We start from the raw sequence: 20691 nt of genomic DNA on the forward strand, positions 1-20691 counted from the left end.
CCTGGTCTTCTCCCCCTTTTGTTTAGGGACCTAAGTGGCCCCCCTCCACAGATTCTGGTAATTCATTTGGGAGAGAACGATTTGGGGCTGACCAAGGGCAGGGCCCTTTCACTCCAGGCTCAGGAGGACCTGGCCTTAATATGTAGAAGGTGGCCGGGAGTCCTCATTTTGTGGTCGGCCATGCTGCCGCGCCGCGTTTGGCGGACGGCTTGGGATCCTACTGGATTGGAGCGTGCCCGGATTAAGGCCAATAGGGCCCTGCGCAAAGCCCTCTGTGCGGGTCTTGGTGGTTACGTTCCTCACCCTTCGATTTTATCCGACATACCTGAGTTATATAGGGATGACGGTGTTCATCTGTCTTCGAAGGGCAATGAGCTATTTTTAGCTGACTTACGGCAAGGGCTTCTTAGTGTTTTGTAGTTGGGGTACAGCGGCCTAAGCTGAGGCTTGGCGCTGTCCATGGCAGTTTGTGTTGGGATTATGTTTTGGGGATTGGTGAGCTCCCGTTGCATCGCGCCGTTTGGGCGCACGGCTTCCCTGGGGAACTGCAAGCTGTACGGCCCAAGGTTGCTCCAGGAAGTCTTGGGATCCCGGCATGCTGTGAGTTCCGCATCCTAGGCTGCTAGGCTGTGGGGGTGGCGGAGCTCAGGTGCGGGATCATGTTGCCGGGCCGGCCGGGTCTGAGCCGTTTTAGTTGGCTCATACCCGGGGCTCAGGGGGCTCGCCCAGTTTCAGGTCTAGGAGGTGGTCGCGGTGACCCCTGGCTTTACCTGTTCCCCATGTTTGCCCTTGCCGTTGTGTTTAATAAAGTGGCCCTTCAATCCAATTTTGTGTATGTCTCGTCATTCCGCCTGGGGGGGCAATAGCATTTACACACAGGGATGTGATTTGTACATGTGGTAACATCTTTAACTCCTGTAAGCCTACCTCACAAAATCACAGTTGCTTGCAGATTTTTAAATGTCAGCCTCCTGTTTTACTTAACAGAATAGAAAGGAGACCAAGAGCTATCGTTCTTCCATTCACCTCTGCAGTCCCTTTTACCTCCCTACACAATTCCATATAAGGTCCATTTACTTGCAATTTAGAAGCAATTCCTTAGCTGTATGCAGAGTCATTTTGAGAGGGAAGCCACTGAATTCTAGACCACTGTCATGCTATACTCAGCTCTTCCCTGTCATTCTGAGACTTACTGTAGACTTACTGCTTTTCACCAGTTGTAAATGGTTGTAAATGTAAACTGTCTCTTGTAAAATGTTCCACATACTAGGGCTTTTGGATCTGAGCTTCATATTGTTCAAACCTCCTGCTGCTTTTAGATTTGAGCTCCATTGTTTCTGTTTCATAGTTAACATCCACTTCTGCACTGCAGCTTAGCGTATGTAGGATACAAGCTGCCATACCCAAGAGGAAGCTTAGAGAGCAATCCTCAGAAATTCTACTTAGAACATTAGTCTATGTCATGGAGTTTACTCCCACAAAAGCATTCTCTGGATTGCACTGTGAATTTTCTAATGGAGCAGATTGATCAAGTGAAATTCTCAGTTAAATTCTTCCTGATCCCAGTGACTCAATGAATACCTTCTCATGGTAAATAGTCTGACTTTGAGGTTCGCACAGAACAAAGTTCCTTAAGTAATAACAAATGACATTTCATAATTTCTTTGTGCACTTCTAGGGCAAGAAGATTTTCCCTTATTCAGTTGTTTCAGCAAGGATAGGGACAGCAGCTTTAGAGAATCATATCTCACCACAGTACTTTTGTGACTTCATGCACTAGCTTGAGAGATCAGACTTGTCAGGCAGAATTTTAATAAACCAGGGCTAAATGACTTTAGAATTATATTTGGTTAAGATTTGAAGTGCAAGTAAAGCTCAAAAGAGGAAGGTTTAAGTACATAATAGAAAACTAATTGGAATGGATTATTCAAGTCAGACTGTTCATTGCATCTACTCATTCTGAATGGAGATCATAGACCATAAGGAATTTTGACAAAAAATGTATTACTCATCATCTTCTATTTTGTACAAATCTGGTTTAGTTTTCTTATCGTATCATACACAATGTGTTTTTTTTTATCAAATCCTCCCTCTGTATAACACAAAAAGGCAGACGTTATCTACCTGATTCAACTGACCTGTTGTGTTTTTGAAGTTTCTCCTGTTGTATACTTCAGTACCTACAGAGTAATACATTCAGAGTTTACCTCCACATATTTCTTTTTCTCGACAGTATAGAGGGGCAACCTACAGAAGTATCATCTCTGGTATCAAGAAATCCTCCACAAATATGCACACATATAAAATGTTCCCCTCTGATCAAGTCATCTGCACACATTCTAATTAGATTCATCTTTATGTGTCATCAGCAGATGTGCTCTCTCTCTCTCTCTCTCTCTGTCTCTCTCTGTCTCTGTCTCTCTCTCTCTCTCACACACACACATGACAGTTCATCTTTGGGGAACATAGCAGGGCACTCTACCAACATATTTTCTCTGGGCATCATTAAAATGTGAAGAGTTTTGTTTTTATTAACAGTGCAGTGAAACTAAAATTATAAGGAGGGTTTACAGAAGAAGCAGATGTAATGACTGTCTATTTTGTAATATTTTCATTAATAAAAGCCGTTTTACAAGGTATAATATTACAAATAGTGAACTTATCTTTTTATTCTGTCAATAAGATCTGTGTCTTATGAATTTCTCTAGCTATCAGTGGATGCCTTTGGTTGCCCCCACAGATGGAAGAAAGAGATGGACACAAATGGTTATAACTAAGGGCCACCTTTATTTGTTAATACACATAGAACAGCAAGGATATGTACATAAATAGTGGCATAGGCAGGGGCAAAGGTCAAACAACCTTTCCCCTGCCATATAACGGGTTAGCCACCTTTGCCCCTGGGTAGAGCTATCCCAAAAGACTCTTACCCAGCCGGCACAGCTAATGGGCTAAGCCCTGGAGTTCCAACCCCCAGCCGCAAAGCTGCCAGGGGGGAACAATCCAGTAATTCCAAGGCAGTCAGCATCCTCATTCAGCTGGTCCGCACAGTCTGAGAATGATTCAGCATGACCCCCGTAACTCCCTAAAGAGGGAGAGCTACTGGTGCTCACCAAGCCGCATAACTTCAAGCAGAAATCCTGCCAACACAAGGCCAAGCCTCTGCTTAGGTCATTGAGCCCATCTACAGTACTAATGCCAACCTAAGCCCTTGCCTTAAATCCTCCTGGAAGGTGTCATTACCTTTATCAGAAAGATGGACACCATCCTCCCTGTACAAATCCATCTCACAAGCTCGGATTTTAGGGTAAAGTAAATCATGGCCCAACCCACCCTCAAGGGCTTTTTAGGCTTCAAATTGCCTTATGCCATGCTCTCTCAATTCCTCATGGGTCCCATACCCCATGCCACACCTGACGCAGGATCATGACTGATCAGAGTCTGCAGCCACAGGCTCATGATGACTCAAAAGTCATCCTTAGTTTGCAAAATGAGGGCCTTACCTTTAATTAGCCCCAGATAGTCCCTACGTGAATAACAAGAACCTGCGGTGGAGATTGAAAACCATCATCAAATAACAGAGGCAATAGTTCCGGCCACCAGAGACCCTACTGTCCATACCATTCTAAGGTGACCCACTTGCTGAGGCCCAACTGTGAACCAGCGGCAGTCCTCCTAGCCTGATGAGCAGCACAAAAAAGCAAAACTGTGCCCGCATATGAGGATGTGACTTCACTTGCCATGGAACACAGCACCTAGGAGAAACAGAAACAGTGAGGAACAGAAGAAGCCAACAACTACTGCAATTGAAAAGGACGCACACAGCCCTTGTAGGCTGCTGAATGCCACCTGCCCAAGTGTTGAATGTCATGAGCTGCATAACCCAAGGCAACTGCCGTAGACACTGCACCAATGTGAAAAGAGTGTGTGCCAAACCTCACACCATCCAATCTCAGCCTACCAATGCTTTGGCCATCACTGCCCAAAACTGGTGTTTGGTCAGGGAACTACTGTCCACGTAAAAGAACAACATGTGGTCCATGGGCAGCCAAGTAATGTGATAAAGCCAGAACTGGTCATAGTTCCCTCTCAGAACAAGAGCCCACCTGAATGACAGTTCCCCACTGACACTGATCAGTTTTGGAATGGCGGAATGTAATGAAAACCATTCCTTTGGCCCACTGAACATCCAGAGACATCTCCCTTGGACTGAACCACTAGTTCACTCACATGAAGAGCCCCAAAGAAGGCAACCAGGGAAGCTGGGTGAAAAAGTAAGGTCTCAAAATTTGAGATGCAAATTTGGCTTCAGACAGACTTTAATCCTCAAAGAATCACTGCGGAAAATGGCTGCCTTTTTTGACCTCAGGGCCATCTTCCCTAGAGCAAACCTTGAGCATCTTCTGCACTTGGAAGTTGCTTGTAAACTCCTGAACTTGGCTTTACTGGCAAAGGCTAACGTAGAAAGCCTACCCCTAATAGAATGGACAGCAAGATAATGTACAGACAATTGTACTTTTCAATTACACAAAAGTGGAGCAAATGCTCCACTGAAAGGGGCCAGCCCCTGCCTATGTCACCCCTAAAACCTTCAGACTTATGCACTGCCCTTTCGTAAGACCTCCTGGTGCCAGCGAGACCTATTGCTCTTTTGGCCTCAACCTTCCAATCAGACATAGCTCTGGGGGCATCCTTGTTGGTTGAAAATTTGCTTATGGTGCAAGCTGATGTAACCTCTGCATCTGTTTGTGTGAGAGAGCATCAGCTACCCAATTGTCCACCTCAGGCACATGCCTAGCAAAAAATAAGCTGAAGGCAATGCAGAGTGAAAGTGCGAACCAGCCTCATAACCCATGGGGATTTGGATGTGAAGGAGTTAATGACGTGCACCACAGCCAAATTGTCATACCAAAAGTGAACTGTGTGGTCAGTCAACTCATCACCCCACAGCCAAACAGCTATCAATATAGGGGGAAACTCAAGGAAATTCAGGTCTCTAGTCCATCCTGCAGCTACCCAATCCTCAGGACAATCATCCACACACAATGTCTGCAGAAATAGACTCAAAAACCTAGCAATCCTGCTGCATCAGATGTGATTTGAAGCTCTGCTTAAAGTTTCACATCTTCTCTCCAGAAAGAGACTCCATTGAAGGAGCTCAAAAACTCTTGCCATACCAGAAGGTCATCACTTAAGTCTTTGAAAATCCCCAACCTGTGATGTGGGAGGCTCAAACCAGCCATGGCATCACAAAACCTTCTCAAGTAGGTGCAGCCAGGAGCCACAACTTTGCATGCAAAGTTAAGGTGTCCTACAAGTTGCTCCAGCTCCCTCAGAGACACCTTCCTTAGTGACAAAAACTCAGCTACCTTAGCCTGCAAATTTGAGATTTTTTCCCCTTGGCAAGCATGAGGCCTGCTGCACCATACCTAGCTCCACATCCAAGAATGTCAATTGCAGGGTAGGGCCCTTGATCTTTTCATGAGCTAAAGGAACACCAAAGAGCTCAGTAAAGACTGAAAGTAACTGTGCACATTGGTCGGTGACCTGGGGACCCACAAACAAAAAATCATCCAGGAAATGTGCAACACTGTTCAAACCAGTCCTGTTGTTAGTTCCATTCTAAGCTGGAACTAAAGCACTCAAAAGTGGCACAAGAAACAGAGCACCCCATGGGTAAGGCCCTATCCATAAAAAAATGACCTTCAAAACAGAATTCTAACAACTCAAAATATATTGGGTGGACAGGGAGAAGATGAAAGGCTGACTTGCTGTCGCATTTTGCCAACTCAGCACCCACCCTGCAGCACAGCACTATGCGCACTGTCTGATCAAAGGATGTGTACTTTATGGTGCACAAAAATTCAGGAATGGCATAATTAACTGACTCGCCACATGGATAAGATGTGGTGAATTACCCTGAATTTGCCCGTGGAATGCCTAAGGAGAAAACCCACAAATTAAATTGAGTACTGGAGGGGCAGTGAATGGACCCAGTACCCTCCCTTCAACTAGTTCCTTCCTAATCTTTTGCCTAACAACCCCTTCCATTCCTTTAACTGATTTCAAATTATTGGTCATGAATGGATTTCTAGGGCCCTGAAAAGGAATTTGGAAACCAAATGTAAAACCATTCAACAAATAAGCATTGTCTGCTTCTTTGGGATAATTATGAAGCCAAGCCTCAAGATTTCTCATCTTGATTGGGCTGGAACCCTTTGCCTGCAGGTTTGTTGGAACCACCTCCACCTTGCCTGCATTGTCTCCTCCTTGACTTTTCCCTGGAGCACATCATAAATGAATGAGACCCCAAGCAAAGGGGTATTCATGCTTGTGTGGACAGGACTTCCTGTTGCATACGCCCTGAGATCCGAATTCCAAACAGAGCAAGCGGGGTTAAACCACCTGCCCCGTATTGCTGCGGGACCCTGAAGCAGCAGCTGAATGCTGCACAATGTGACCACTGTCAGACCTGTCACCCAAATTTGGCCTAGCTGGGGACATCACTTGAAGCCAAAACTGCGGCTGAATTTGGTCTCACCAGAGGGTAGTGTTCATGGCAGCCTGCATCTGGAATTCCTTGTCATACTGTAACCAGGCAGGGCCTGTGAAACTGGTGTAACTTTTGTAGATAATGTCTAAGTACTGGAATAAGGACACAAGTAAGTCATGGGGAGTCGGGGGAGAATAAGCTTTTCAGTCCTGGAAGAGAGAAATGTGTCTATGTAGGGGTTCGTTTTATCTACCTGCTGATCTGTTTTTTATCTCCCTGCTGATCCCTCTCTTCCTCAAAATCCTGTGCTAAAGATCTTCCATCCCAAATGTCACATACTCCCCCCTCCTACATGTTTCAGATATGCACAGACAGAATTATGGAGGTATAATTTTTGTTGAAAGATTGCAAAAACTCCAAATGAAACAATGTAGAACTTTTGTTACTAAGCAGAAACATTCAATATTGGCAGTATAATATTTACCTTCATTTGGGAAGAAATTCATAGCCCTCTTATTTTGTAAAAAGTTGTTGGAATTATTAACAGCTGTATATGAGTGGCACCTATAGGGATTCTTTTTAAAAGAAAGATCATGAAAAGTATGAATAAATAGGAAAATCTAGTTCCTATATGAAACATGGCTTTTGAGGTAAAACTAGAAGGAGAAATTTTTTGTTAATTTTTGGGTATAGTTTTATTCTGTCTCCTTCAGCATACAAGGCATTTGCAATTTATATAATATTGATGCTTGTTGAAGTCTACTTAAGACAGCTGTACAGTTAAAATGAATGTTCTGTAAGTAAGCCTTGCTTTATTAGTCCATCTAGTCTAGCATCCTGTTTCCAACAGTAGCCAGTCAAATACTGCTGGAGGTTCTGGAAGAAGATCATGAAAGCTACCTTAGCCTGCAAATTTGAGATTTGCAGCTACCCCTCCCCCAATTTATTTATCCCCATCATCTAGCATACAAAACTTCACTGCTTCTGAGATTGGAAGTTTCATTTAATTAAGCCCATAAGCATAGTCATCACATAATATTTCATTCCTAATGGCTACCCATATGGTCTTCTGATTTTTTTTAAAAAAATCTGTGTTATGTACTTTATCTTTCTGCTGCTACTGTGGTAGCAGGCCCCAGAGTAGAATGGGAAACCCTGGAGGTAGCCAGAGTGTTCTGCTACCTTCAGGAACTGTCATTCCACTCTAAGGCCTATCATTACAGTCCCAGAACAATCCTGCTACCTCCAGGGGCTGTCATTCCACTCTGGCATGTCATTCTTGGGCTTACAGCTGATCTCCAGGCAGCAGAGATCAGGTCACCTGGAGAAAATAGCCATTTGGGAAGGTGGACTCTATGGCATTAGACCCCATTGAAGTCCCTCCCAAATATAGGGGGGTGCCATTTTTTACTCCCCCCCCCTCTAAAATATGTAGATCTGGTCCTGCAAAGCTCAGCACTGCTGCTGGCCTCTCTGCTGCCCTCCTCCAGCTCATTTCCTCCTCCAGACTCCATTTCCTAAAAATCTGAAAAAGTTTCAAGTTTGCTGCTGTTCATTTTCCCTATAGCACTGGCCCTGCTCTTACAGCAACTGTGAAAGGTTACATTAAAGATGCAAAGTGAAAATATCCCCTATAGCCACACATATTCATTTGATTACATACTCTCAGTAACATTATTGCCATTATTACGTATTTAAAAATGCTGTCTCCAGGGTAGCCCGGGTTTGATCAGTCTTGTCAGATCTTGGATGCTAAGCAACATTGGCCATGGTTAGTGCTTGGAGACCACTGAGGAAGTTAAGGGTAGCTTGCTGCTCAGAAGCAGGCAATGAGAAACCACCTCTGAAAGTCTCCTGCCTTGAAAACCATATGAAGGGTCACCTTAAGATGGCAGTGACTTGACAGCGCTTTCCATTATGTTTAGCTGTATCAAAGTATCACTGTGATTTTTTTCTGAACTTCAGCAGGACACCTGTAGCTTGCACATCTGTATGCTCACCACAGAGGGAGGGGGGAAAATGTCCATATGCAAAAGTAACATATTTTCTGTTTAAGGAGATTTTTTTTCTACATTAAAATAATCTAGATACAATTGGGAATAGGAACATAAATATGACAAGCTGCACAGTGCACTACATACTTTAAAAAGTTATTTTTTTTAAAAAAATATGAGAATTGCTACTCCATTGGCCTTTTCTGGGCACAATAACAGATGATTAGGGATTCCAGATTCAGAGAAGAAATTCTGTCATGATTCAAGTATGACTGTGCAGCAACATTCTGAAATATCATTATGCTGCAAATCTGAGGGGAACAGAAATCTTAATTTCCCTCTGAAAGTACATTTCTTTTAAATAATCTCTTAATTGCATTCTTCATCTCAGTGTTTCTCAATGTATAGATCATGGGATTCAACATTGGTGCAATGACTGTGAAGAGTGTGGAAAGCCCCTTTTCCTCTGAATATTTCTGGAAAGGACGAGCATAGATCAAGATGGAGGGGATAATATGGATGCATATCATTGTTATCTGAGCCCCACAAGTGGAAAGAGCTTTTGTTTTTCCTTCTGTGACATGTACTCTTATTTTGATTAAGATGATAGTATACGACACAACCAATGCAATGAAAACAAGGATGGTGAGAAGCCCACTGTTGGAGAACATTAGCAGTTCTATAAGAAATGTGTCAGTGCAGGCTAGCTTGATAACTTGAGGCACATCACAGTAGTAGTTGTCCAAAATGTTGGGTCCACAGAATGGTAATCTTACTATTAGCACTATCTGGACAAGAGAGTGAACAAAACCACCCACCCATGCTCCTGCCACAAGTCCTACACACATTCCAGGGTTCATTACAGTGAAATACTGAAGTGGTTTATGGATAGCAATATATCGGTCCAACGCCATTGCTGTGAGAAGAAATAACACAGCACCTGCAGTGAAGTGAAAGAAGAAAATCTGTGTCATGCACCCATTAAAAGAAATAACCTTGTGTTGGAAGGTGAGGTCCCAGAGCATCTTTGGCATAGTGACTGTTGACTTGCTGAGATCTGTGAAGGCCAGATTCCCCAGCAGAAAGTACATTGGGGACCGAAGCCGGTGGTCAGTGATCACTGCAGTGATTATGGTAAGGTTGCCAAACCAAATTATGACACATACTATGAGGAACACTATAAAGAGGGTATACTCTTCTGGTGATGTTCTCTGGATCCATTACTGAAATATTTATACAAAAAAGAATTGCAGTTCAGTGTCTTGGATAGCCCATTGAGCCTATACAAATCTACTGTATCACACGGTGCCGAAATGTTCCACCAAACAAAGAGCTGACCCTGGCTTTTCTTCACTTCACTGGAATAAGAAGTGGTTCAGAATATCCCAGGAGGCAACACCACTGAATCTGCAGGGAGCATCCATTAGGAAACAGCTGCCTTCATCACACGATTGTGCTGACTTAACCTCAATTCAGTTCTTTTTTGGCATTAAAAGAGAAATAAAAGAGAAAATATATATACATATGCAAAAAAGTAAAGGTAATCACATATGCATACAAATAGATAAAACAAGTCAACAATCCATACAAAAATGTCAAAATCAATCTGTCAAATAAAAGTTTAAGTTACAATACATTACTAAGTATAAGAAGAGCAACCTGCAAAAGTTTTGCCACAGCATCAGTTATGTTCCCATCAGTGTTGTTTAGGAGATGCAGACCCCTGCCCACCATGTGATGCTACTGGAGACTCTACTGGAGAGACCCCTCCACGCCACTGAGGTAGCTAGGGCCACGGACAGAGACCGCATCCTCGCACGCGTTTTGGACTGGGTGGGAAGGGGGTGGCCCTCAGGCAAACTTGACGCTGATTTCAGCCCATTCGCATCCCGCCGGGAGGAACTGTCCATACACAAGGGGGCATCCTCTTGTAGCAGGGTGGTGGTCCCCTCCCCACTTCAAAAGCAAGTGCTCAAAGCCTTGCACAAGACACATCTGGGGATAGTGTATATGAAGGCCCTGGCTGTCAAGCATGAGATTTCAAAATAACCAGTCCTTGAATTTTGAAACAAAGTGTGGTTTATTGATAATCCATGTGGCTCATTTGAGCTGAGTATTGGAACTGATACTCTGTAACACTAGAATACATGCTTTAAGATGGCACATCAAAGGTTCTATAAACAATTCTACATTCACGTGTGAAATTTGCATGCTTGGTCCCTTATCTATATTGCGGCTAGCACATCCTGGGTTCAGGTCTGGCTGAGCCTGAGAACAGGTCCCAGGAGGTCTTATCTTCAAAGAGGACATTCCTGCATTTGTTAGTAAAAGCAAAAGAAGAAAGGTGGGGGTTGCTATTTTGATGTGCCTGAGTTTAATTCAGGGTTAGTAACAATTCTATATTCTAAATACTTTAACAGAGAACAAAGATACAATGCTTGACATACTGTCCCCCGTAAGCTCTTCCTCGAGGTTTGTCTGGGTGTAGTAGGTAAAATCGTGTGAGGAGCAGTGAGGCTCGGAGGTCAGATGCTTTCACCCATTCTTTCTTTCTTTTGGCCACACCCCCTGACACCAAGCCAGCTGGGACTGTGTTCCTGTTCCAAAAAAGCCCTGGCATGCAGGAAGTAGGAGGATGGTCCGACTGAAGGCCCCTTACACCCATTCATCACAACTGGGGGGAAAATACTTCCAGAGTACTAAGAAGTACAGTAACCCCCTTTTTTATCTTGCATCTAATATCTCCTGCACCTCATGATGACTCTGACCCTTCACTTGTATTGGTTCCAGCAGCCGAGGGTGCCAACTCGTAGCCCCCGGATCTCGTCGAAGAAGGCTGCAATGGAAAACAGGATGAATTTTACTAAACAGTTTTGGTAATTCCAGTTCTACTGTCACTTTATTTATCACTCTCTTTATTTTGAATGGCTCCAGGTATTTGTAAGCCAGCTTCCTGGAGTTTTGTGGCAAGGGCAAATTCTTTGTAGACAGGAACACAATTTCTTCTACTTTGAAATCCCATTCTGGAGTGTGCTTTTTATCATAATGTGCTTTATAGTCCCGTTTGGCCATTTCTAGGTTTTCTTGAATTATGGCCCACCCCTTCCCCAGTGTCTCCCACCATTGTTGACAAGAGGAGTGAGGTTTGTCCCCGCTGTCGCTGGGCAACAGTGGAAATGGCTTCCCCTCATAACCATTCACAATTTTGAATGGGGATGCTTTAGTGGAGCTATAGAGGCTATTGTTGTATCCGTATTCTGCAAACGGCAGCAGCTTAGCCCAATTAGTTTGTTGGTAGTTCACATAGTTTGTTGGTAGTTCACACGTAAATATTGTTCCAGAAGCGTGTTTACATGTTCCGTCTGCCTGTCCATCTGAGGGTGATAGGTGGAACTCAACCCTTGCTCCATGCCTGTTAGTTTGCAAAACTCCTGCCAAAAGTTGGCAACGAACTGCGAGCCACGGTCGCTAATGACCTTATCAGGGAAGGAGTGGACCCTAACAATGTGTTGAAAAAACAAGTACGCAAGCTTCTTTGCTGTAGGCAATTTCTTACAGGGAATGAAGTGTGCTTGCTTTGAAAAAAGTGTCCACTACTACCAGTATTATGGTTCAGCCCTGAGAAGCCGGCAGTTCCACTATGAAATCCATAGAGACCACAGACCAAGGGTGCTCTGCCATGGGGGTGGGTTGAAGGAGACCGGGGGGTTTCCCGCCCCATTTTTTTGCCATTATGCACACAGGGCAAGTGGTTACAAACTCTGAAATGTCTTTTTTTCATTTGAGGCCACCAAAATTGTCTATTAACCAAATGTAACGTTTTTACATAGCCAAAGTGGCCGGATAGCTTATTACTGTGACAGTGTTGTAAGACTTCTTGTCTCAGGGCTTTTGGAACAGTTTCCCATCTCGGTACCAAAAGCCCCCTGTCCTTTTAGTTAACCCTTCGGGTCTTTCCTCGCACTCGCGCTCTGTTTTTTCTATCAGTCTATTGACCCCCCACCGCTCTGGCGCTTCCCTTTTCTTCCCTGACCGAGTGGTCACGGCTCCGACCACTGCGCTAGGAAGGATGATAGAGTCTACTACTTCCTCCCTCTGACTCTCGTGTTGGGGCAGTCTAGACAGTGCATCAGCCAAGAAATTTTTTGCTCTGGGTATGTGTCTCAGGGTGAAGTCGAACTTTGCGAAGAACCCCACCCACCGGATCTGTTTCTCAGTTAGTTTTCTACGACCAATCAGCGCTTCTAAGTTCTTGTGGTCAGTCCAGATTTCAAATGGTACCCTCGCTCCCTCCAACCAGGACCACCATGTTTTTAAGGCAAAAGTCACTGCGAACGCTTTTTTATCCCATACCGACCAGTTGCGCTGTTCTGGTGAAATTTTTTTAGAAATGTAAGCACATGGTTTTAACCTCCCCTCCGAGTCTTTTTGCATCAATATGGCTCCTACGGCCATATTGGAGGCATCACATTGAACCACGAAGGGCTTAAGTTCATCGGGATGGCTCAATACAGTTTCACTTGTGAACAACCATTTAAGTTTCTCGAAAGCTTTTTGGCAGGAGGGGGTCCACGCTAGTTTCGCCCCCGGTTTTTTCGCCTCAGGCCCCTTCCCTTTAGTTTTAAGCAAGTCTGTCAGGGGTAACATCACCTGGGCGAACCCCTGAATGAAGGTCCTATAAAAATTTGTGAACCCGAGGAAGGATTGTAGCTGTCTACGTGTCCTCGGGAGTGCCCAATCTAATACTGCCTGTATCTTGTCAGGATCCATGGCCCAATCTAATACTGCCTGTATCTTGCCAGTCTCTTTCCGGAAACCCTGAATCCCATATCGTCAAGATCAGTTTGATGGAATTCGCACTTGGACAGTTTCGCATACAACTTGTGCTTGTACAAAGTGCTGAGTACCTTCCTCACTAGCTGTATGTGGGAAGCCATGTCCTTTGAATAGATAATGACGTCATCCAGGTACACCACTACCCCCTTGTACAGATACTCTCTCAAGACCTCATTGATGAAGTTCATAAACACTCCCAGAGCCCCTTGTAGTCCAAAAGGCATCACGAGGTACTTGAACTGCCTCATTGGAGTGTTGAACATGGTATTCCATTTGTCCCCCTCTTTGATCCGCACTCTAAAGTACGCGTCCCTCAGATCCAGTTTTGTGAAAATGGACCCCTCGGACACCGTACTCAGTAGATCTTTGATCAGGGGGATGGTGTACGCATTGGACATTGAGATCCCATTTATCCCATAAAAATCAGTTCATAAACCTAAGGCTCCCGTCCTTCTTTTTCCGGAAAAGTACCGGTGCTGCATGCGGGGCGGTGGCCGGTCTGATAAAGCCTCTCTTGAGGTTTTTGTCTATGAACTTCCTTAGTTCTACCTTCTCAGCCCACCCCATGGAGTATAGCTTGGCTTTGGGCAGCTCCTGCCCAGGGATTAGTTCAATCGTGCAGTCAGTGCTTCGGTGCGGGGGAAGCTCATCCTCCTCGCTGAACACTCTGTGCAAGTCTCTGTACTCTCGCAGGATAGATTGAACCTCTTCCACCGACACGCACATCTTTTCGTTCCTGGGGGGAGGATTAGGCCCCCAGGCCCCCAACCAATGATGGTGCTTGCACCTTCTGTCGGTGAAGTCTATGGTTTGCTCTCCCCATTGTATATCCGGTTGGTGCTTGGCTAGCCACCCGACCCCCAACACCACATCAAAGGAGGAAGAGGGGGCGATCACGAACATTTCTATGTCCCAATGATCTTCTATCCCCACCAGTAATCCCTGGGTTTCTTCTACACAAGGCTCTCCCTTCATTACAGACCCGTCCATTAGTTTGAATTGGATCAGGTGGGGTAGTGGTTTCTGTACCAGTCCCAAAGCGTCCACTAATTTTGGGGTGATAATCTCCCGTGTGCACCCTGAGTCAATTAGGGCCTAGGCATGGATAATGCGCTTAAGCTTTGAGTTAGTAATGTCAATGGTACAAAAAATAAAGATCCAGTTATTCTCACCTGCAACGGTGCCGTTAGATCCACGACCTGCCTCCCGGCACCTCTCAGTGCAGGTCGCTCTCGTTTTCCACCGGCTCTGCTCCCCACAATTCTCACTTAAGTCATCTAGAATTATAGTATCCTCGTCTAGCACCATCGATGTTGCGGTGCTCCCTCGAACCGACTCTTTGGGCCTGGTTGAAGTCTTCTTCAGTCCCGCCACGGTTGGCTTCGGAGTAAGGGGGGGCTCAAGGTTTCTCTGGGCAATTAGCCACCAAGTGGTTTGGGTCACCACATCAGAAGCATTTGTGCACCGGGGGAGTTTTGGGTGTCCCCCCCTGGGTCGCACTTTTCTTCCTGTCATTCTTAGCCCCTGACCGAGCCTCATGTCCCCCCTTTCCCCCTTGCTGCAGTTGGCGCTGGAGGGACACCCATTTCATATTGGTCTCCACCTCACCTGCCAGCTGTACCCATCCCACTAGTGTGGTAGGACGGGCTTGCTGCAGGGCTCGATCCAGCAAACTCATGTTTAGCCCTTTCTGGAACTCTTCAATCTTCATCATCTTGTTCCAACCCCGTACCTTGGCCGAGTGGGCCCTGAAATCGGTTGCATACTCATGTACTGACTTCGCCCCTTGCTGCATCTTGCGCAAGGCTGTGATGGCCCGGGTTTCTTGGGGGGATCTTCGTACTGTGTCAGTAGCACCTGCAGGAACCCGGCTATGGTATCGAGCTCGGGGCCCCTCATCTCGTATAGGCTTATGTACCACCTTCTTGTGGCCCCTTTCAGCTTCGAGCCGAGGTAGTCCATTAGGCTGAATTCGTTGAGGAATGTGTTGCCGCAATAGTGCATGTAACTATTGGCTTGGATGGTGAAGTACTCAACCTCCTCTGGGTCGCCGTCAAAGGTGTCGTCCAGTTCTCGGCCCCTTCCGTAGTCTCGAGGGGCTGGGGGTCCTGGTGGTGGTGTGGGGCCTCCTGGTTGCCCCGGTATCACCGGAGGTACTTGGGGTGCCGACACAACTGGCGGTGCCTGTGGTGCTGGTGCGATTGGTGGGACCAACAGGGCTCTCCCTAGGTCGCGCCTAATCACCAGATTGATCTGCCTCTGCATCTCTTGCGCCATGAAGGTGGCGTTGGATTGGATCTCATCCCGTAGTTCCCTCACCATGGCAGTCATCTCCCCTCTTATGGTTTCCAGGATGTCTGGCTCTTTCAGGTTGCCCCCATCTTCCTCCTCTGACTCGGACCCAGCTGGATGGTCATCCTCTGGTCGGGGTCCACCCCGCTCATCCTCATCTCTAAGGGGGAAATCTTCTTGCTTCTCTCCGGGGTTCCTGCTGCCTTCCCCCCCCCCTTGTCAGGATGATTTCATGGCATGCTGGTGCCTCGTCCATCAGTGTGGTGGAGGTGCGCAGCTCCCACTTATGAGGGGTGATGAAAAAATGCTGTACGTGCAGAGGGAACCCATGCCCCCCGACTCTCCGAGTCCCAACGATGTGCCAGGGGGGGTCCGCAACTTTACTCCTTCAAACAGATCAGTAGGTTCTCTGTTATCTGGTGCTCTTTCAGCCATCGGGCTTAAACGTTGCCAGGTCATATAAACTCTTAATAAAGGATCAGTTCCAAAATGTCAAGCATGAGATTTCAAAATACCCAGTCCTTGAATTTTGAAACAAAGTGTGGTTTATTGATAATCCATGTGGCTCATTCGAGCTGAGTATTGGAACTGATACTCAGTAACACAAGAATACATGCTTTAAAATGGCACATCAAAGGTTCTATAAACAATTCTACATTCACATGTGAAATTCGCACGCTTGGTCCATTATCTTTATTGCGGCTAGCACATCCTGGGTTCAGGCCTGGCTGAGCCTGAGAACAGGTCCCAGGAGGTCTTATCTTCAAAGAGGACATTCCTGCATTTGTTAGTAAACGTGAAAGAAGAAAGGTGGGGGTTGCTACTTCGATGTGCCTGAGTTTAATTCAGGGTTAGTAACAATTCTATATTCTAAATACTTTAATAGAGAACAAAAATACAATGCTTGAAAGGCACGTAGTTATGTATGGTGGCTGGGGATGGACGACGAGATAGAGGGGTGTGTTAGAAGGTGCCAACCCAGCCAAGAGTCTTGGAAAAATCTGCCCAGCGCCCTCATCAACCATTGGGAGTCCAATCGGGTGCTGTGGTCCCAGCTACACCTAGACTTCACGGGGCCATACCAGGGCCAAATATTCTTTATCCTGGTGGACACCTACACAAAATGGCTGGAAGTGATTCCCGTAGCTTCAACCTCCACCGCAGCCATGGTCAGAGTCTTACGGATGGTCTTTTGCACCCACGGGATCCCCGAGACCTTAGTCACAGACAACAGTACCGCTTTTACCTCCTGGGACTTCCAGGAGTTCCTGAATAGGTACCTCATCCGGCACATAAGGTCCAACCCTTTTCATCCAGCCACCAATGGCTAAGCAGAGCGCATGGTGTGCACCACCAAGGAGGCCCTGAGTCGCATAGTGCAGGGGGATTGGGTCCACCACCTGGCCACCTTTCTTTTTTGGGAATTGAATCACCTCCAACACAGTCACCGGCTTGAGCCCTGCAGAGCTGCTCATGGGTAGGAGGTTAATAACTAGGCTAGATAGGTTGCATCCTGACTGGGCCCCGGACCTCCATGGCTCTTTGCAGCCTGAGTTAGAGAAAATGGCGTTGGGAGAAGCAGGATCAGATACAAGTTTTCAAACAATGATAATGCATGTCCTTACAGAAGTGAAAAAAAGATTTAGCCAAGGCATTGACTGCATAAAAGGAGAAATTGGACATTTGAAAACAGAAGTGGGGAGACTTCAGGAAAAGGTTGAACCACTCCAACAGAAATTGGAACAACTCACGATGGTAATAAAGACAACAGAAGTGAAAGTAGAAACAGCTCTACAAGAGACTACAAAATTAGCAAAGGTCTTGAAAGCAATTAAAGACTTTGAGATGTGGACAAAGAATAAAATTATATTACAGGATATAAAATTAAGACAATGTAGAGCTAAAATCAGAGGTGTGTCAAAGAATTACTCACCAGGGGAAGATTTGTGCACATCTCTAAATGCCTGACTAAAATATCTGCTGGAACTAACAGCTTCAAATCAAAAGCTAATTATGAATGCCTTTTGCCTGCCTCTGTTGAAAACTGCCCCTTCTGAAGTGACTCCAGGTATCTTGGTGGAATTTACAGACATTCAACTAAAGAATTAATTCCTTCAAATGGCAAGAGAAAAACAAGGTTTGCAATTGGCTGATACTATAGTCCAGCTTCTTGCTGATCTCCCCCCTGAGATCCTCGCTTCAAGGAGAAGATTACGTTGTGTGGGTGATAAACTGAGGAAAAATGGTGTCAAATTTTGCTGACTATCTCTAGGCCATATTATTGTGCATCAGGACAGGAATGCATACACAGCTTTTGATGAACTATCTGTAAGGCAATTATTAGAAGCATGTGTTAAACAATAGAAGGGGGGAATAGATAGCCTTGAAAGTTTGTTAAGAATAATTCCAGTGCAATTTAAAAGTTTAAAATGTTGTAAAGATGTAAGGGTATTTGGGTAATATTAAATAGAAAGGATTCTAAGTAATATTAGTTATTAATTTATTGTTATAATGTAATATAATTAATGTTCTTGAAATTTATTAAACAGAAATGTAAAATAGGTTGTTGGGAATCTATAAATTAAGTTTGTGTTCAAGCACTGGCATTCAAGAGGAGAGAGGGTGGAGCTTCCCACTCTTGCCCCTCCTGCCGAGTTCTCTCGGCTTCAACATGAGAGGCAACTGTTTGGTTTGGCCTTTTTTGTTTTTTATTATCTAAATGAAGCTGACTTCTTGGAAAAAATGTGATAATAGTTAGTGGAGGGAGTTTAATCTAGAAGACATGAAAGTAAACAGGTTGATATGATTGCTAGTATGGTGATTAGAATAAGATGAAATTGGGGAACTGAATGCTTTAGAGGAAATGGATGGCATAAGATAATGAGATTCAGAATAGGAAATGACTCTTAGTTAGTATATAATGTATTAATTGTGTATGGATTAATTGGAGAAAGTTTTCTATTGTATATTGCGAATGAACAGTATAGTAGTTTGATAGAGTTATGTGGCAGATAACTTGTATTACTGTTCATCATAGATTTTAATTCAATAAATTGTTAATATGAAAACCACAGGCATTCTACAGTGGGGCAAGAATGTGGCAGCTGTCCACACGAATCTCACACCATCTGGTGTAGTTATTCTGCAGTTACAATTTAAAAACCATGGTTTAAAAATTCGGATGGAGCATCGCTTGTAACAAGGAGGAATGTCCAAGTTTTCTTTTTAAAAAAAATACAAAGTCACCTTATTGCAGTTGTGCATTAGCATCCACCAACCAAAGGCTCCCTGCAAGTGTTGTGAGAGGGCAGCACAACCTGCATTGAGTTGGCTGACTGGGGTGTGCTGAGGGTTTTTTTTTTTCTTTAATTAAGCTTCTGGTTTTGTATCCCCTTTCCCTTAGTTGCTGCTGAGGTGAGGTGGGGGTTCTGTCTGAGTGGTTTGGGGGGACAATAAATCGCAAATGCTATGTGGGAAAAATGGGTAAGTAGGAAGAATGGTTTCACAGACTAAATTTTGTGGGACAGGAAAGGCTGGAAATCCTTTTATCTTCAGTAATGCTTTCGTGCTCTTTTCCACCATTTCTTATAGAAAGTTTCTTCAACTAAGCCTACTTTACTGGAGACCATAACCATGGACAGACTTCTGTCAAAGAGGTTGCAGCTGCAACCAAAAATTGCATTTTTTTTCCTTAATTGAGGTGGAAATGTCACTGGTGCTAATCCCCCCTTTGACCCTTTAGACCCATGTATCCTTGACTCCCTCACCTTTGGGGGACCCCCTTCCTAACTTAACATCATCAGCTATCCTTGCTGAGTCATCCTCTGGTCTTGGTTTCCTGACTTTCCACCCATGGACAGTGTTCCCTCTAAGCTGTGTTAGTGTGAGGTAGCTCACAGTTTTGTAGCCTTCAGCTCACACCCTACACCTCACACCTTAGGGAAAAAAGGCTCCAGAGTATGTTAATTTGTGGAGCAGCCCACAACTTTAATGCCATTAGCTAATGAAGTAGAATTTTTGCTCACAAGACTCCACAGCTTAGAGAGCATCTTGCCCATGGACCCTCAACCTCCTTACCTCTGGAGACCTTCCCTCTTGGCTTGACATCATTCTGTCCTTGATGAGTATGCCCCAGGTCTTGGTTTCCTGACTTTCCACTCCCCTCTGGCAACAGAACTCCCCCCCACCCTGAGAGCACTTCCCCCCTGGTTTAAATGTGTAGAGAAAGAGGAGCACAAGAGAATGCACAACTGAGGAGGATGAGAAGTGTGACTTTTTACCAAGCTCTCAAATGGCTCCAAAAAAGATTGCCATAGGGAGGTGAGGAGAGAGAGAAAAATTGCCACCTTCCCTTTAACTGCAGCCAAACTGTTAAAGCATTCCATGATAGCTAATGGTTCCTTTCTTCAGCAAAGATTAGTGAACAATGTATCATATTGCTAGGACATTTAAAAAATGAAATTAAAAAAGTGGAAACTTGCAATATTGAAGCAGAAGTAAGAAGAAAGGAGGAACAAAAAAAAGGATGGGGAAAGGGTTGGGTTGAAAAATCTGAGGAAATGTATATGATTCTGAATTACCTTTGGCTTGGAAGAGAGGCAACTGAAAATTCCACCACGAAATTTTCAGAATAACCAGGGAAGCAGTGGAATGAAGGTGATCTGAGAGCTGAATGGGCAAAAAGCAATGCAGAACAAAATAAAAAGAATCCAGCTCCTTTCCTCCGTGGCAACACCACTGGAGGGTGGGGCCAGCTTTGCCACCCTGGAAGAATGGCGTGGCAACACCATCTAAACGGCATGATTTGCTGCAGCTGGCTGGGAGGCGGAGCCATTGAGACTCGTGTCTGTGTTCTGCCTTCCAACAGCTCAGTTGTCATTTGTACTTGGCCCACCCTCCCACTCTATTTTCCAATGTAGGCTATGGCTGGTCACTGGTTGGGGGCCAAGTAGGAATTTTTTGCTTCCATTCTTGATTGGCAATTAGGATGGAAGTGTTTTTGCCTACCTTGCATTGGAACAGTGGATTTGGGATAATTGGCTTGGGTGGTTGCTGTTAAATAGGTTGGCCACTTGG

General features: G+C 44.9%; 1 protein-coding gene across 1 annotated transcript; it reads right to left on the reverse strand.

Moving 5' to 3' along the window:
- Positions 1-8816: 8816 nt before the first annotated feature.
- On the reverse strand, positions 8817-9680 carry LOC132583442 (olfactory receptor 4D9-like). The gene has a single exon (XM_060255079.1). The coding sequence runs from the start codon at positions 9576-9578 to the stop codon at positions 8817-8819; it is 762 nt and encodes a 253-aa protein (XP_060111062.1). The 5' UTR covers positions 9579-9680.
- Positions 9681-20691: the final 11011 nt, after the last annotated feature.

This window comes from Heteronotia binoei, chromosome 15, assembly GCF_032191835.1.
Source record: "Heteronotia binoei isolate CCM8104 ecotype False Entrance Well chromosome 15, APGP_CSIRO_Hbin_v1, whole genome shotgun sequence".
NCBI lineage: Eukaryota > Metazoa > Chordata > Lepidosauria > Squamata > Gekkonidae > Heteronotia > Heteronotia binoei.

Bases quoted from the DNA above. Each gene is read 5' to 3' on its own strand.
- LOC132583442 (XM_060255079.1), bottom strand. From the start codon at position 9,578: ATGTACTTTCTGCTGGGGAATCTGGCCTTCACAGATCTCAGCAAGTCA.